At 34.9% G+C, this 17,131-nt stretch overlaps 1 protein-coding gene across 4 annotated transcripts in view; it reads right to left on the bottom strand.

Moving 5' to 3' along the window:
- Abca5 (ATP binding cassette subfamily A member 5) overlaps positions 1 to 17,131 on the bottom strand; it is a 77,507-nt gene that overhangs the window by 20,098 nt on the left and 40,278 nt on the right. For all 4 annotated transcript variants that reach the window (XM_078041790.1, XM_021728439.3, XM_013359933.4 and 1 more), the window contains 4 exons: positions 9,487 to 9,688; positions 6,888 to 7,057; positions 3,740 to 3,867; positions 3,195 to 3,332 (listed from right to left, as the gene is read on the bottom strand). In XM_078041790.1, coding sequence (XP_077897916.1) covers positions 3,195 to 3,332; positions 3,740 to 3,867; positions 6,888 to 7,057; positions 9,487 to 9,688 — 638 coding nt within the window. The remainder of the gene's footprint in view (positions 1 to 3,194; positions 3,333 to 3,739; positions 3,868 to 6,887; positions 7,058 to 9,486; positions 9,689 to 17,131) is intronic.

The following is a 17,131-nucleotide window of genomic DNA, read 5'->3' as shown; positions in this document are numbered from 1 at the left end:
GTGAGATTTATAAGTTTGGTGAATTCTGTATCATGTATGTGCTGGTGACTTACAAATATTTACTTTCGATTCAGAAATCTCTCTAGATTCAGATATTCAAAATGCTTACTAAACTTTCTCAGGAAAATGCCACAAGAACAACCAATTTAGTAGGTTAAAAGTGAAATGTTTTTCCATCTCAACAAAACATTTAAAAATCACTCTTCTTCCTGTATTCTCCAAATCAATGAATACTAGTACCAAGTACCACATTACTGAAAACTGTAAAATGAAAGACTCTCCTTCTCCTCACTTCACAAATGCAACAATAAGCAACAGTGTAAGAAAGTTAGGCCATTTGTTTTTAACATAAACATACATCTAGCACTAGAATCTAGAATCTGAAGTCTTTACCTTTCTTCTTCTAAACCCCAAACTATCCATAGAATCCCTTTTCACTGCAGTGTCAGTGATCATCTAAAAATGAAAATTTGATATTTGTCCACATGTCTAAATATAACAAGAAGAGTAGGCACTGGCATATGCCTATAATCTCTGCAACTGAGGAGGCTGAGGCAGGAAGACCTTAAGTTCAAGGGCAGCATCAGCAATTTAGCAAGACCCTCAGCAACTTAGTGAGCTCTTGCCTCAAAATAAAAAATAAGAAGGGCTGGGGATGCGGCTCAATGGTAAAGCACCCCTGGGTTCAATACCTGGTACAAAAAAAAAAAAAAGAAGAAGAGTACCAAATTAATCTTCAATATGATTTCCAATTTAAGATATCAAAAGGTTATAGCAAATTAAAAGAAGTTTGGGGTATTGATTACCTAGCCATAATCATCTACATAAGTGAATGTGTTGTTTTCCTTCCCTTTTGTCACAATGAAGGAGGTGCTTTGCCTTTGTCTACTCTCGTCATCTTAGATCTAATTTTTCTCTATCCCAAATCCTATTCTCATCAGGATACAAATGAACACAAAAGAAATGGAGGAGAAGAGAAAGAAGAAAGAAACAAAGGGAAAGAGTTCCCTGATCCTCCACCAACTGTTTGCTGCTCCACACCCCTGCTCTGCTTCTCTCAACTCTTCACAGGTAAACCCAAAAGCTGTCTCCCCTTGATCTTCCTACTTCACATCTCAGTCCTCTATAATTTGGATAACATTCCAACCTTTTACTGCTTTAACCAAGGCCATCAATGATTTCCTTGTTGATAAAGTCACAGATACTTGTTCTTGCCTTGTACCTACCTCATCTGCTATCAATCTTGATGAATAGCCCTGGCACTACCAGCACCCATTTCCAAGTAAAAAGTATGGCTGTCATCCTCATTTGCGATAGCTAAATAACCATCAATTCCTGACTTATTTTTCTTTTTGGTAGCACTGGGGATTGCACCCAGGGGCTCACAAATATTAGGCAAGCACTCCACCACCAAGCTACATGCCCTGTCCTTATTTATTTGTTTGTTTTGAGACTGAGTTTTGCTAAGCAGCCCAGGCTGGCCTTGAACTTGGTGATCATTCCTCCTCAGCCTCATAAGTAGATGAAATTACAAACATGCCTGGGTTAAGTCCTAACATTTTCACTTTCTGATCTATTCACATCTCACATAACCAGTATTAGTACCTTAATTCAAGCTACCATAATCTCTTACTCAAATTGCTTCCAAAGCCCACTAAATGGTGGGCTCTCACTAGTCTTGGCCTTCTACAACATACTCCGTAATATAGCTCGGGCAGTTTTTTAAAGCATTACTCTCTTAAATAATTAATCTTCTTTGTTTAAAGACCTTTTAGTAGCTTCTACAATCTATGTCAGAATGGAGTATAAATTTCTTAAGACAATACTCAAGGCCCTTCTTATCCTGGGACCTGCTAAGTCCTTGTTTCATGCCTTATCATTCTTTGTCCCTAAACTGATGTCCCTTAGGACACACAATATATTTCTTGTGTACTTTTGCTTTCACACTTCTGGGTTTTTGAACTTCCTATTACCTCTGTCTAGAATACTATTCCCACTTTAAGTTTTCTTGTACCAGTTGCTCTTCAAATCTTCTCTGATTGCTTCACCACCTGATCCCTATCCTATAATCACAATGGTTTGTGCTTAAAATTCTCCCCATAAATGCTACCAAAAACTCTGTCATTAACTGTGATATTGTAAAATGTTTGTTCTCTTCCCCCAGTTTCTGAGGCAAAGCTTCTAAAACCCTTATAGACAGGAGCACTATGAGAATATTCTGTTTTAATATTTAATTTTCATCCCAGTCCCGGACATAAAGCTCTTAAATCCTTTGGAATTTTCTGTGTGATAAGATAATCTTTTATTCTAATAAAGCAGCCTTGGTGAGTTCCTGATAAACCTCAGGATTGAGGCTGATTGCCAGGGCATGGACCATGTGATTACAAGGTTGGAATTTTCAGCCCTACTCCTTATATTTAGGCAGGCAAGAGAGGTTGAAAGTTGACTTGATCACTAGTGGCCAGTGATTTGACTGACAAGGCCTAAGTAATGAAGCTGCCATAGAAATTCAAAAGTAAAGCATCCAATAGCTTGCAAGTTGATGAATATATCCATGCACCAAGAGGGTGGTACACCCCAACTCTATGGAAACTGTGTATCTCTTGACACAATATCTTAATATCTAAATTCCAAATAAATAATATTTTTAGGTAACCTTAACTTTTTTCTATGATTAATGTAAAATATAATTATGCTTTATAAAAATATCAGTACCAGCAGGGCACAGTGATGCACACCTGTAATCCCTGCTGCTTGGGAGGCTGAGACAGAAGGATCTTGAGTTCAAAGCCAGCCTCAGCAAAAAGCAAGGTGCTAAGCAACTCACTGAGACCCTGTCTCTAAATAATATACAAAATAGGGCTGGGGATGAGGCTGAGTTCAATCCCTGGTACTACTCCCCCTACCCCCCCACAAAACAAACAAATACACACACACACACACACACACACACACACACACACACACATATCCATGTATATCAGTAGCAAAATAATCTCCTTAATCCTCAAGCAAACTAATACTGGGACTCTCAAATCTTGATTTAAACCATCCCTTACTTGAGTTTTAAAACTAGGAGATAGTACAGGATAAATTTCTACAAATTTTTGTCTACTATAATTGCTTGGTTTTTTATATTTTATACACATAAACAATACACTTAAGAAATTTTATCTATATATGTGGTTGCTTACTTGAAAGAATGGGGTACTCCAGATCTGGATGGTTTCAGTCACATTTAAATGATAAAGATAGTAGTTACTAATGATATTCATCAATACAGGTAGAGAATAAACCATAGTACTGTTGAAAACAGCTGTAAAAACATAGTCCTATAATTTAAACAAAAAGTTATTGCATACTTTATATAAGTGGATAAATTATTGCTATATGTCAAGCTTTTCTCACCAAGTAACCTAATTCTAATTAACTGTATAGAATGGATGCTTCAATAAATCATAGAAATAATACTCCATGATAGATACAGATAATAGAGCTGTGAATACAGCTAGGAATGGGCAGATATTTTGATATTTTAAATAAAAATAAAATTCCTTATTCCTTTTCATGTTGATCAGTCATCGCAGCATAAAATATATCATAAACAAACAGCCAGTTATTTCTAAAAGTACATTCTAACTTCCAACTAATGAAGTCAATTTAACAAATAACTAATTTTAGGACTAATTTAATCCTTTATAACTTTTAAATGGGTAACGTTCACATGCATTAATCTTACCTTTTCTGAATACACCACATTTAAAGCTGCACTATGAGGAGCAGCAGAAACATAGTCACTGTCATTAAACATCGTCACCATTATGTTCCGGTAGGCAAAAAAGTTAGTAAGATCACTGATATCTGAGTCTGTATTAGAAAACAAATAATAAGGAATCAGTTTAAAGAAGAAACAGCCACAGAATTTTAATAACATTGGAAACATCTCTGTCTTTTTAGAGAACTTTTTATCTTTATCAGCTAAGACATGATTAAGAACAGTAACTCTAGAGCCAGTTACTTGGATTCAAACCCCAATTGTACCACTTGCACTATTCTTAAAACAATTTACCGAATGCTCTGGACCTTAATTTCCTCTTTTGTAAAGTAAGGATAAAAAGCATATCAAACCCTCACATCCTGTGGTCATAGAAATTAAAGGACTGAAAATAAGCATAGGGCTTAGAACAAAACCTGGCACTTAGTAACTGCAAATTTAACCTATAGCTGCTGCTACAATTATTAAAAATAACAATGAAAAGCTACCTGGAAGGCTCATATGAAATATGGTTAAACAGTAAAAATGACAATCTATTTGGCAATTATAGGCAACAAGATAACCTGCTAAGGTTAGAAAGGTATAAGATAGGGTATGGTAGCATTGTTCCCTTGGGAAATTTTGTGTTTTCTGGGCAGCTAGACAAGTTTTATAAGTGCCAATTGACTTAACAATGTCAAAATATTCAAATCCATAATCAGCTCTCTATCTACATTCTCTAGATGGCCTAGAACCAAGGGAAATATTTTAATCCTGTTTAGGGTTTAAATCTATGTTGACATGTCTGATGAATACAGATAGCACCTGCTCTATCATCACAAAAACCAGGATCCAAGGAAGGACAAATGTGACTTTAAGAGAAATTCATATCATTCAAAGCAAAATACAATCTGTAAATGAATAGTGTAATAAGGTGGATCAGATTCGGCACCAAATCACAAAATCATACTAAATGGTGTTTTGGGGTATAAAGTGACACTACCTTTACTCCTAACCTAGTGCCTTAATGCAACTCTTCTCTAAAGGTTGTCAGCAGGACTACATGTGTTGCAAGAGAGCTATGCTGTAACTGAAGTAGCTTCAGTAGTTCCACCTGTGCTTTGCAAGGAGGTAAGAAATCATCCAATGACACAGACAATGCCCAGTGATTCCTAAAGGAAAAAGGTTTTTATTTTGGATCATCAATAGGACCTAGGAAAATACTGGATATATAGGCAAGAAACTCTCAAAATACTAAATGATGATGATGATACAATAATAATGGAAGAATGAAAGAAACAAACCTTGAAAAAACTAGAATTTCTAAACATCAGTGAAAATGAACGCAAAAAGAAAGCTAGTAACTGCAATTTACAATTCCCCAAACTTCAAAAAAATCATAATAATGGGGCTTCATGCAGTAGTAGATTTTAGCTACAGAAAATTTATACTAAAATTGAAAACAAGAATTCTAAATGAAAGAAAAAAATTGCAAAACATAACATTTTCTATTTAAGAATAACTGTCTATCCTAAATACATCTTCCCAAGAAAGAATGAAACTTATGTAGTATACTTAGCACCAGATTTTATGAGTACATGATTTAAAAAGTAATTTATAGTCTTTTGAAGACCCTTAGAACTATGTACACAGGAGATGTTGTAGGAACAACTGATCATACATGAATGAAATTTTGTATTAGGTTGTCATATTTTGAAGATCAGAATCCTATGTCAGTTTCGTTCTTATTTAAGCAACAAGTGCTGGCGAGGATGCGGGGAAAAACGTATACTCATACACTGCTGGTGGGACTGCAAATTGGTGTAGCCAATTTGGAAAGCAGTAAGGAGATTCCTTAGAAAGCTGGGAATAGAACCACCATTTGACGAGCTATTCCTCTCCTCGGACTATACCCAAAAGACCTAAAAACAGCATACTACAGGGACACAGCCACATCAATGTTTATGGCAGCACAATTCACAATAGCTAGACTATGGAGCCAACCTAGATGCCCTTAAATGGATGAATGGATAAAAAAAAATGTGGCATATATATACAATGGATATTACTCAGCACTAAAAAATAATAAGATCATGGCATTTGCAGGGAAATGGATGGCATTAGAGCAGATTGTGCTAAGTGAAGTTAGCCAATCCCAAAAAACCAAATGCCAAATGTCTTCACTGATATAAGGGGGGTGACTCAAAATGGGGAAGAGAGGAAGAGCATGGGAAGAAGATTACCTTTACATAGGGAAGAGAGGTGGGAAGGAAAGGGAGAGAGAAAGGGAATTGCATGGATGGTGGAAGGAGACCTTCATTGTTATACAAAATACATGTATGAAGATGAGAGGGGAAAAAAAAAGAATAGTGTTACCCTAGATTAGGTAGAGAGAAGTGAAGGGAGGGGAGGGGAGGGGTTGAGGAGATAGGAAGGATAGTAGAATGAAACAGACATTATTATTACTGTGTTTATATATGTGATTGCATGACCAATGTGATTCTGCAACCTGTATACTCAAAAAAATGAGAAATTATATCCCATCTGATTCAAATGTATGATATGTCAAGGTCATTGTACTGTCATGTGTAATTAATTAAAAATTTAAAAAAACTTTTCATTTTCAACAATTATGAAAGAATACCAACAGCAAATTCAAAAACTCAACTACAAGTTTTAATATTTTCAACTACACATATTTATATTTATGTTTATTTGTCTTAGTTTTAACTAATTCTTCAAATACTCCTTAAAGGATTGCTTAACATTCATAAACAGCATAATACTGTAACTCTTTCTAAAGAAAATTTCACTACTTCTCACCTTTATTTAGTTCACCATAAACTCTGAGGTAAAACATGATACTGAGAACAATGTTGCTACTCTTAAAAACAAAAAAAACAAAAACAAAGGAATTTAATGATCATAAGCGGTATAGACTATTTTTTAAACTTTTAGTTTAAAATTTCATTTTAAGTATAATTGTAGTACATAACTCAGCATCTATAAAGTACTTTTATTTCTTGTGGATTCTGTGTAGATCATGCCTGTACCTTAATTATATTTCTAAAATTCACCCCTCAATTCCCATTCCCTGGCCAACACACATTCACAGACCTTCACACACTCTCACCAGTGGAATTCTGAAGAAGCAGACTTGTTTTATATTTATGAGGTTTATCTCCAGGTTTTAGGAAATATAAGTCTGGGACAAGTTTGATGGGAACCACAGCATTTTTGAAAGAGTGATGTACAAAAAACATAAAAAGCTGAACTGCAAAAAAAATTAAAAGCAGAAGTAACCTGAAAGAGGGAAAAAAAGAAAACAGCTTAAGATATATTAATATGTAAATCTATTAAAAACTTCTTTAACATTTGTATTGACTTAAACCCCAGATGGTTAAAAATGAAAAAAATGAATAAAAGAAAACAAGAACAAAGAAAGAAATCTTTAAAAAAAATTCTGCTACCAAAAATTACCTTATGATAATGTTGTAGAGAAAGCTAATATTGAATGAAAAAATTACAAGTTATAAAAGTAGAAGCAAAGAGAGGACCTGGGTCACCCTTAAATTATTATAGGGTATGTAAACCTGTAGTTTTTTTCCCCACAAATATCTTCTGTTTTTATTTATTTATTTATATTTTATGTGGTGCTGAGAGTTGAACCCAGTGCCTCATGCGTGCTAGTAGGCAAGCACTCTACCTCTGAGCCACAATCCGAGACCTAAACCTATAATTTTAATTGTTAAAGAATCTGACATTGCCACAAACATTTATGTTTCCATACTCCTGAAGGAACTACTTCCTGCCCTCTCTCTATCCTATCCATTTACTTTTCATATACTGGCAAAAATATTTAGCTACAAGGAAAAAAAAGTACAATAAAACTTTGATATTTTTTAATTTCCATTCTAATCACAATTTAATCACATTAACTGCTATTGTGTCTCTCAGGTGGCAAAGTAAGATACAATCTACTATAACACTCTCCTACCTGGAAGATAGCACCTTCTCTGCAAAGCATCTCTGTCTTAGCTAAGTGTCACTAGTGGCTGGAGAACTTAGATCATCACACTTAAATAAATTTATAATTTATAATTTTTAGATACCTCATAATTGTTTTTTAAAAATCATTCTTAAGTTGTCACAAAGCATTCTGCTTTTAAATCCAGCCCTATAAGAAGTTAATTGATATTTTAGATAAGAAAATAATTCATGAGAAAAAAATTCATGATCAAATACTATTTAGAATCTCCAGACTAAATAAATTAAAGAAAACTTTTTTTTTAACCAAAGAACATCTCATATGTTCTTATACGCTGATGAACAACTAATTGAGCAAATACAAGGTACAATATTTCCTAAATGTACTTGAGCATAGAACCCTGTTTTGAAATGAATGTTTGTGTCCCCTCAAATTTATATTCTGAAGCTCTAGCCCCTGAAGACAGGAACTCTGGAAGGTAATTCAGATTAGATGAAGTCATGAGAGGGTGTGTGCCTTATGATGGAATTAGTGTCTTATTGAAAAAAAAACACAGCAAGAATAAGATCATTATGTGTTTGAAATAAGAGAGTTCATGCTAATGTGCTCACTTGCTTATTCTCTCCTCACAACCCCTCCAAAAAAAAAAATCATGTGAGCACACAGTGAAATGGTGGCCTTGAAGAGTCTTCACCACACTGGCACTCTGTCTGGTCTCAGACATCTAGCCTCTAGAACTGTGAGGAAAAATAAATTTCTGCTTTTTAAGCCACCCAGTCTATGTTTTTTAATTATAACAATCTGAGCTAAGACTCTTATTGTTTTCCCAGGGGTATTTCATGAAAGTGGTGTTCAACTTAATAAATGGAAATGTGCTGATTTAAATAAATATTTTCTTTCAGTAACAGTAACAGGAATAAATCAAGATATTTGATTGACATTTGCTTAGTATAGAATAAATTCAGTCAAAAAGGCAAATAAGGTCAGCATATTTCAAACACATAATAATCTTATTCTTGATGATTAAGTTTTATTCCTACTACCATTTTGGATCTAACATGATAGAAGTACAGTGTATGAAAAAAGTTGATATTATTCCAAATAAGCCAATTTTTATTACCCTTGAAAGAGGGTGCTGGGAGAGGTCAAAACTAAGCTGAGAAGATCTCATTTTGATCCCAGATCCACCAGTTACATAGCCTTTTTTACATTTCAGTTTCTTCATCTGATATATAACTATAAATCTTTTTACTTTTCCTAATGGGCTCAGTGGTGTACACCTGTAGTCCCAGCACTCATGAGGCTGATGTAAGAGGATTACTTGGGCCTAAGAATTTAAGATTCATCTAACACACGAAAAAACATTTCCTACTATTTACAAAATAAGCATAAAAATTAACTAATGGATGAAACAAAAATGAAAAACATTTTTGTAAGCTAAAACTGAAGATACAATGACAATAATTCAAAGATTATATAATTACATAGGGTTACTTGTTACTTCCTCATTTTATAGAGGTGACAATAAAAGTTAGTGCTAAAAAAAAAAAAAGTAAACCTCTAGGTGTTTTTCAAGAAATTACTATAAAATACATTTTTCTTCTCTGAAATTGTAAAATTATTTTAATCTTTCAAAACTATGTCTTACTTACAAATGTCAACATATAAAAACTTAATATTGTAAATCCAATTTGTATCCTTAAAAGGACAACTTCTCAGGCAGAAGAATGGTAATCATACTTACACTGATCTCAGTGATTTACTCTCACGCTTCAAGGTAAGAAAATGAAACTTTGCTATTGTAGACACTTGTTGTTTCCAAAGGCTCATGGTGCTCAGTAGGGAAGCTTTGGTTTCAGAAAGAATAAGCAAGCTTTGTTCCATTTCATCAAAAGATTTTGAGTCCATTTCTTCCTCTGGTGGTTGCTGTGTAAAAACACTATAATCTATTTGCCAAACAAAAAGAAAATTTTGGTATATTCCTTTAATAAGATGTAAACTCTTTTGAAGCATATCAATTTAAAGAAGCACACATCTGGCAGTAAAATGGAATGCTCTTATATTTGGCTCTATCTATTAAAGCTAAACAGATGTGAATATCTTATTACCCAGGAAGACTCCTTTAGGTATAAACTCAACAGAGGTATATGTAGAGGAGTCACCAAAACACATGCAGAAGATTTTTACTAATGCCCTATCAAGAATATCCTAAAACTAGAAAGTAGCCAATGTCTATCAACAAGTGAAGGAACAGTTGTAAATCATGCCTAGCACAAAATGATGTAAAACAACAAAAGCAAGCAAACAACAGTAAACCATGTGACACGGCTGACTCTTGCAGAAGTAATACTGAGTAGAAGAACCAGTTCAGAGTTGATTTCAACTTTTGAACTTCTCTAATTTCCATAGTTCAAAACTAGACTGTATGCATGCTCATACTTAAGATCATAGATATTTGAACTATTATGTGAACTTTTCCTTTCCTGACTACAACTTAACATCAAGCCCCCATCAAACCCTTGACTTCTCTCTTTTCTCTTTACAGTCCTCTTCTGGCTTGGATTTACTTTGCTTAGTTTCATACACAGTTGATAGCCAAAATCTGCCCTTGAAATTCATTTTCAGTCTTTGGAGAGTTATAAATACAGTACTTCAATATCATTTCCTGAAGCTCTGTGTAATTACAGCTGATAATAATCTGATATAACAGACATAATAAACTCAATAATGTGAATGAAGTATGCCATTTGGATTTACTTTTAATATTTACTTGCAATTACATTTAAACATTCTAAATATATTTGAAATAAAAATTTCTTTATGTATTTTATGTTGGAATCCTACCAATTAAATATAATTGGTTACTAATTTAATGGCAAGAATAAAATGGCACATAACTGATGATTGTTTATTTTAAATTCAAAAACACATTCAGGAGTTCAAATGTAGAAAGCCACTGAAAACTAATGCAAATATTAAATAGTGTATACAAGTTAGAAACCACTTTGGGCAAATATATACATTTTTAAATTTAAACAATAATACAAAAAATGACATTAAATTACATCATACTAATTGTTTATAGTTGTTCAGCATACTAGCATTTATAATATTAATCAAAAAATTTCAGAGGATTTGTTTCATTTTTAGTTATTTCATTCCATTAAGGCCATCAGACTTTCAGTAAAAGTTTTATCTGAATTCTTCCACAATTTGTGAAGATAAATAAAAAGAATGCCAACTTTATAATTTCAAATGTTCAAAAGAAGGAAAAACTACAAAATCCATATAATAACATTGCAGATCACTCTTCTTGGACTCGAACATAAAAACATTCGTAATCGGGAGACAGGAAGATGGCAGCGAATAGAGTGCATCACCCCCATGTACCGCGTCATTGCACGGGTGAATGACGAGTTAGAATGGTCAAAAGCTATCTTGTTAGGAATTTCCATCAAAATTGGGGTGCTCCGAAACCTAGAGGAAGGATTTTCATCGCCCGAGGATCAGTTATTGGGGCCCAACCGCAAGTGAACTGTCCACCAGGAGATTCAAGCTGTTTATTCAGCGGCCCGCCCCGCTGCTAGAGACTGTGGCGTGCTGGGAAATGGCATCCCTAGAAACGGCTAGCAACGCAGAGAAATGGTGCTGCAGATTCTGTGGGCTCCTGCCGGCTGTGCCCTCACTGTGCTTCGGGCTGAGTTCTGGGTTTGAGACGGGAGAAGGAAGCTGTCCAGTTCTGTCCTCCACACCAGTCAGCCCACCAAGGAAGCCAGCGGCCACTATCTTGGAGAGCTGACATCACCATCGCCAGTTTTTGACAGATTGCAGCTCATTCAGCAATAGAACAGGTCTGTGTCATTTAGATCATCTCCCATATAACGGGGAAATCACATAAAATCTCTCCCCGGCTTTCTGGGGGCATGATTAAATAGAGTGAGCATGAATAGAGGCGTGGGGAAAGGTAAAGGCACCTGACCTCCAACTCCCCCCTCCCACTAGCAGCGAAAACGAAACCTATCCCGCCAGCTCTTGGAGGAGGGGCTAGCAGAGGGAATCAAAACAATAAGGTGCCGGTTCCCAATAGCCGCGCTCCACGTCCAGGAAACTGCAGGCACAGAGTGTAGCTTGAACTGCTAAGAGGTATCACACTGGGAAAGGCCTGGCTGACAGGAGAAGCCAGGGGACTAGAAACCAGGAATAAACCTAAGCTAACAGGTGTTGAGAGAAGGGGGGGCGGGCGGGGGAGCGGCCGCACAGGGATTGTTTCCTACAGCCGGAGGGCAAAATCTTGGCCCAGAAGGCACAGCATCACCTACTGGAAGCAAAGAAAATAGAAGCCTAACAGTGTCCCTTTTTTCTTTTATTTTTAATTTTAAATTTTTTTTCTTTTTTTAAAATTTTAATTGTTTTTCTTTTCTATATTTATATTATTGTTTTTTTAAATGTAATTTTTATTTTACTGCATTTTATTATTTTTTTAATTATAATTTCTTTTTCTTTTCTATTCTTTTCTCTTTCCTTCCTCTCTCCCTCTCTCTTTCTTGGTTTGCTTCCTTACCTTTTCCCCATCTTTCCTCTTAAGCATGACCACCCAGATTACGTACAACTTACTAAATACAAATAGATGAATACTACAAATTGGTCCATAGTCCGCCTAAGCCCTTAACTACCCCCAATTACTCCTGTCTATTCTCTTGTTAATATCCGCCTGCATTTGAGCAACTCCCCAAAGAAGCTAACATATACTAATGTCCATACCATCAACTCGCCTGACCTCAACTTAAAACCCTAAGTTCAAACCTCAATTCTATATATGCCATCAAATTCTGTAGGCCTTTAATGAAACTAATGAATTTACCTTAAATCACAATTAAATCCAACATCTCTAAACATTGTCTCCCAACACAAAGGAGCGATATTGGAACTATAAAAACCAAAACAAATTTAAAGAAGAAAACAGAAACACAGCAGTCAAACAGAGTTGGAAAGTAATGTAAGCACCATGAAAATACAAGGAAAAAAAGGATTACAAACAATGCAGGACAACTTAAATCCACAGTAGAACCTAGAGGCATCAGAAAAATGGACAGAGAAAGAACTCAAGGCATACCTAACTCAGATGGAATGGAATCTTAGAGAAGACATTAGACAGCAAGTCCAAACAATGAAAGTATACTTTGAAAACAAATTACATAGGCAAATTCAAATGGCAAAGAATGAGCTCTACCAGGAGATAGAGATTAAAAAAAAAATCAAACAGTAATACTAGAAATGCAGGAAACCATAAACCAAATTAAAAACTCACTCAAACGAAAATATTACAAATAGACTAGATCAAATAGAAGTCAGAACATCAGACAATGAAGACAAAGTTTATGAACTTGAAAAGAATATAGTCAACACAGAAAGGATGCTAAGAAATCACCAGCAATCTATCCAAGAGATATGGGATGTCATAAAAAAACAAACTTGAGAGTCATCGGGATAGAAGAAGGTATAGGAGTTCAAACCAAAGAAATGAACAATCTATTGAATGAAATAATCCTAGAAAAATTCCCAGATATGAAAGATGGAATGGATTGCCAAATCCTGGAAGCCTACAGGACCCCAAACATACAAAATCGTAACAGACCAACTCCAAGACACATAATTATGAAGATATCCAACATACAGAACAAGGAGAGAATATTAAAAGCTACAAGAGAAAGGAGGCAGATTACATTCAGGGAAAATCAATTAGGTTAATGGCTGATTTTTCATCACAGACGTTGAAAACAAGAAGATCCTGGAACAATGTATTTCAAATGCTGAAAAATAATGGATTCCAACCAAGAATACTGTATCCAGCAAAATTAAGCTTCAGATTTGACAATGAAATTAAAATATTTCACGATAAACAAAAGTTAAAAGAATTCGCAGCCAGAAAACCAGCATTGCAAGGCATTTTGAGCAAAAAACTATAAGAAGAGGAATTGAAAAACAGCACCCAAAACTAACAGTGGGAGGTAACTCAGTAAAGGGAAGAAAAAAAAGAACCAAAAAGGAAAAAGGAGCTATATTAAAATAAATAAATAAATAAGCATGACTGGAAGTACAAACAATATATCAATAGTAACCTTAAACATTAATGGCTTAAATTCACCATTTAAGAGACAAAGACTAGTAACCTGGATTAAAAAAACAAATCCAACAATATGCTGCCTTCAGGAGACTCATATAATAGGAAAAGATATACACAGGTTGAAAGTGAAAGGTTGGGAAAAATCATACCACTCACATGGTCCTCAGAAGCAAGCAGGAGTGGCCATACTCATATCAAATAAAATCAACTTCAAACCTAAGTTAATCAAAAGGGATAAAGAAGGACACTATATACTGTTAAAAGGAACTACCCAACAACAAGACATAACAATTATCAATACGTATGCACCAAACAATGGTGCTGCAACGTTCATAAAACAAACTCTCCTCAAGTTCAAGAGTCAAATAGACCACAACACAATAATTATGGGTGACTTCAACACACCGCTCTCTCCATTGAACAGGTCCACCAGACAAAAGCTGAATAAAGAAACAATAGAACTCAATAACACAATCAATAACCTAGACTTAATGGACATATATAGAATATATCAACCATCATCAAGTGGATACACGTTCTTCTCAGCAGCACATGGATCCTTCTCAAAGATAGACCATATATTATGCCATAGGGCAACTCTTAGTAAATATAAAGGTGTGGAGATAATACCATGCATCTTATCTGATCATAATGGAATTAAATTGGAAATCAATGATAAAAGAAGGAAGGAAAAATCCTGCATCACCTGGAAAATGAACAATATGTTACTGAATGATCAATGGGTTACCGAAGACATAAAGGAGGAAATCAAAAAATTCTTAGAGATAAATGAAAATACAGACACAACATATCGGAATCTATGGGACACAATGAAAGCAGTTTTAAGAGGGAAATTCATTGCCTGGAGTTCATTGCTCAACAAAGAAAAAAACAAAAAATAAATGAACTCACACTTCATCTCAAAACCCTAGAAAAGGAAGAGCAAAACAATAGCAAATGTAGTAGAAGGCAAGAAATAATTAAAATCACAGTGGAAATCAACGAAATTGAAACAAACAAAAAAAAAACACTGAAAACATTGATAAAACTAAAAGTTGGTTCTTTGAAAAAATAAACAAGATCGACAGACCCTTAGGCATGCTAACGAAGAGAAGAAGAGAGAGAACTCAAATTACTACCATACGGGATGAAAAAGGCAATATCACAACGGACACTACACAAATACAGAAGATAATTAGAAATTATCTTGAAACCCTATATTTCAATAAAACAGAAGATAGTGAAGATATCGATAAATTTCTTAAGTCATATTATTTGCCCAGATTGAGTCAAGAAGATACACACAATTTAAACAGACCAATAACAAAGGAGGAAATAGAAGAAGGCATCAAAAGACTACCAACCAAGAAAAGCCCTGGACCGGATGAATATACAGTGGAGTTTTACAAAACCTTCAAAGAAGAATTAATACGAATACTTTTCAAGTTATTTCAAGAAATAGAAAAAGAAGGAGATCTTCCAAATTCATTCTATGAGGCCAACATCACCCTGATCCCGAAACCAGACAAAGACACTTCAAAGAAAGAAAACTACAGACCAATATCTCTAATGAACTTAGATGCAAAAATCCTCAAAAAAATCCTGGCGAGTCGAATACAAAAGCATATCAAAAAAATTGTGCACCATGATCAAGTAGGATTCATCCCTGGGATGCAAGGCTGGTTCAATATACGGAAATCAATAAATGTTATTCACCACATCAATAGACTTCACGATAAGAACCACATGATCATCTCAATAGATGCAGAAAAAGCATTCGACAAAGTACAACATCCCATTATGTTCAAAACACTAGAAAAACTAGGGATAACAGGAACTTACCTCAACATCGTAAAAGCCTCAGGCTAGCATCATTCTGAATGGAGAAAAATTGAAGGCATTCCCTCTAAAATCTGGAATAAGACAGGGATGCACTCTCTCACCACTTCTATTCAATTTAGTTCTTGAAATACTAGCCAGAGCAATTAGACAGACAAAAGAAATTAAAGACATAAAAATAGGAAAAGAAGAACTTAAATTATCACTATTTGCGGGTGATATGACACTATATCTAACAGACCCAAAAGGGTCTACAAAGAAACTACTAGAACTAATAAACGAATTCAGCAAAGTGGCAGGATATAAAATAAACACGCATACATCAAAGGCATTCCTTCTGAAATGGAAATGAGGAAAAACACCCCATTCACAATATCCTCAAAAAAAATAAATAAAATACTTGGGAATCAACCTAACAAAAGAGGTGAAAGATTTATACAATGAAAACTACAGAACCCTAAAGAGAGAAATAGAAGAAGATCTTAGAAGATGGAAAAATATACCCTGTTCATGGATAGGCAGAACTAACATAATCAAAATGGCGATATTACCAAAAGTTCTCTATAGGTTCAATGCAATGCCAATCAAAATCCCAACGACATTTCTTGTAGAAATAGATAAAGCAATCATGAAATTCATATGGAAAAAAAAAAGACCCAGAATAGCAAAAGCAATTCTAAGCAGGAAGTGTGAGTCAGGCGGTATAGCGATACCAGATTTCAAACTATGCTACAGAGAAATAGTAACAAAAACAGCATGGTACTGGTACCAAAACAGGCGGATGGATCAATGGTACAGAATAGAGGACACAGAGACCAATCCACAAAATTACAACTTTCTTATATTTGATAAAGAGGCTAAAAGCATGCAATGGAGGAAGGATAGTATCTTCAACAAATGGTGCTAGGAAAACTGGAAATCCATATGCAACAAAATGAAACTGAATCCCTTTCTCTCGTCATGCACAAAAGTTAACTCAAAATGGATCAAAGAGCTTGATATTAAATCAGAGACTCTGCGCCTGATAGAAGAAAAAGTTGGCTCCGATCTACATATTGTTGGGTTGGGCTCCAAATTCCTTAATAGGACACCCATAGCACAAGAGTTAATAACTAGAATCAACAAATGGGACTTACTCAAACTAAAAAGTTTTTTCTCAGCAAGAGAAACAATAAGAGAGGTAAATAGGGAGCCTACATCCTGGGAACAAATTTTTACTCCTCACACTTCAGATAGAGCCCTAATATCCAGAGTATACAAAGAACTCAAAAAAATTAAACAAAAAATGACAAAATCATGGAATTTGCAGGGAAATGGATGGCATTAGAGCAGATTATGCTAAGTGAAGCTAGCCAATCCCTAAAAAACAAACGCCAAATGTCTTTGATATAATGAGAGCAACTAAGAACAGAGCAGGGAGGAAGAG

The sequence above is a fragment of the Ictidomys tridecemlineatus genome, chromosome 3 (genome assembly GCF_052094955.1).
Source record: "Ictidomys tridecemlineatus isolate mIctTri1 chromosome 3, mIctTri1.hap1, whole genome shotgun sequence".
Lineage (NCBI taxonomy): Eukaryota > Metazoa > Chordata > Mammalia > Rodentia > Sciuridae > Ictidomys > Ictidomys tridecemlineatus.
Note: the sequence above shows the minus strand (reverse complement) of the source record. Positions and strands in the feature narration are given on the sequence as shown.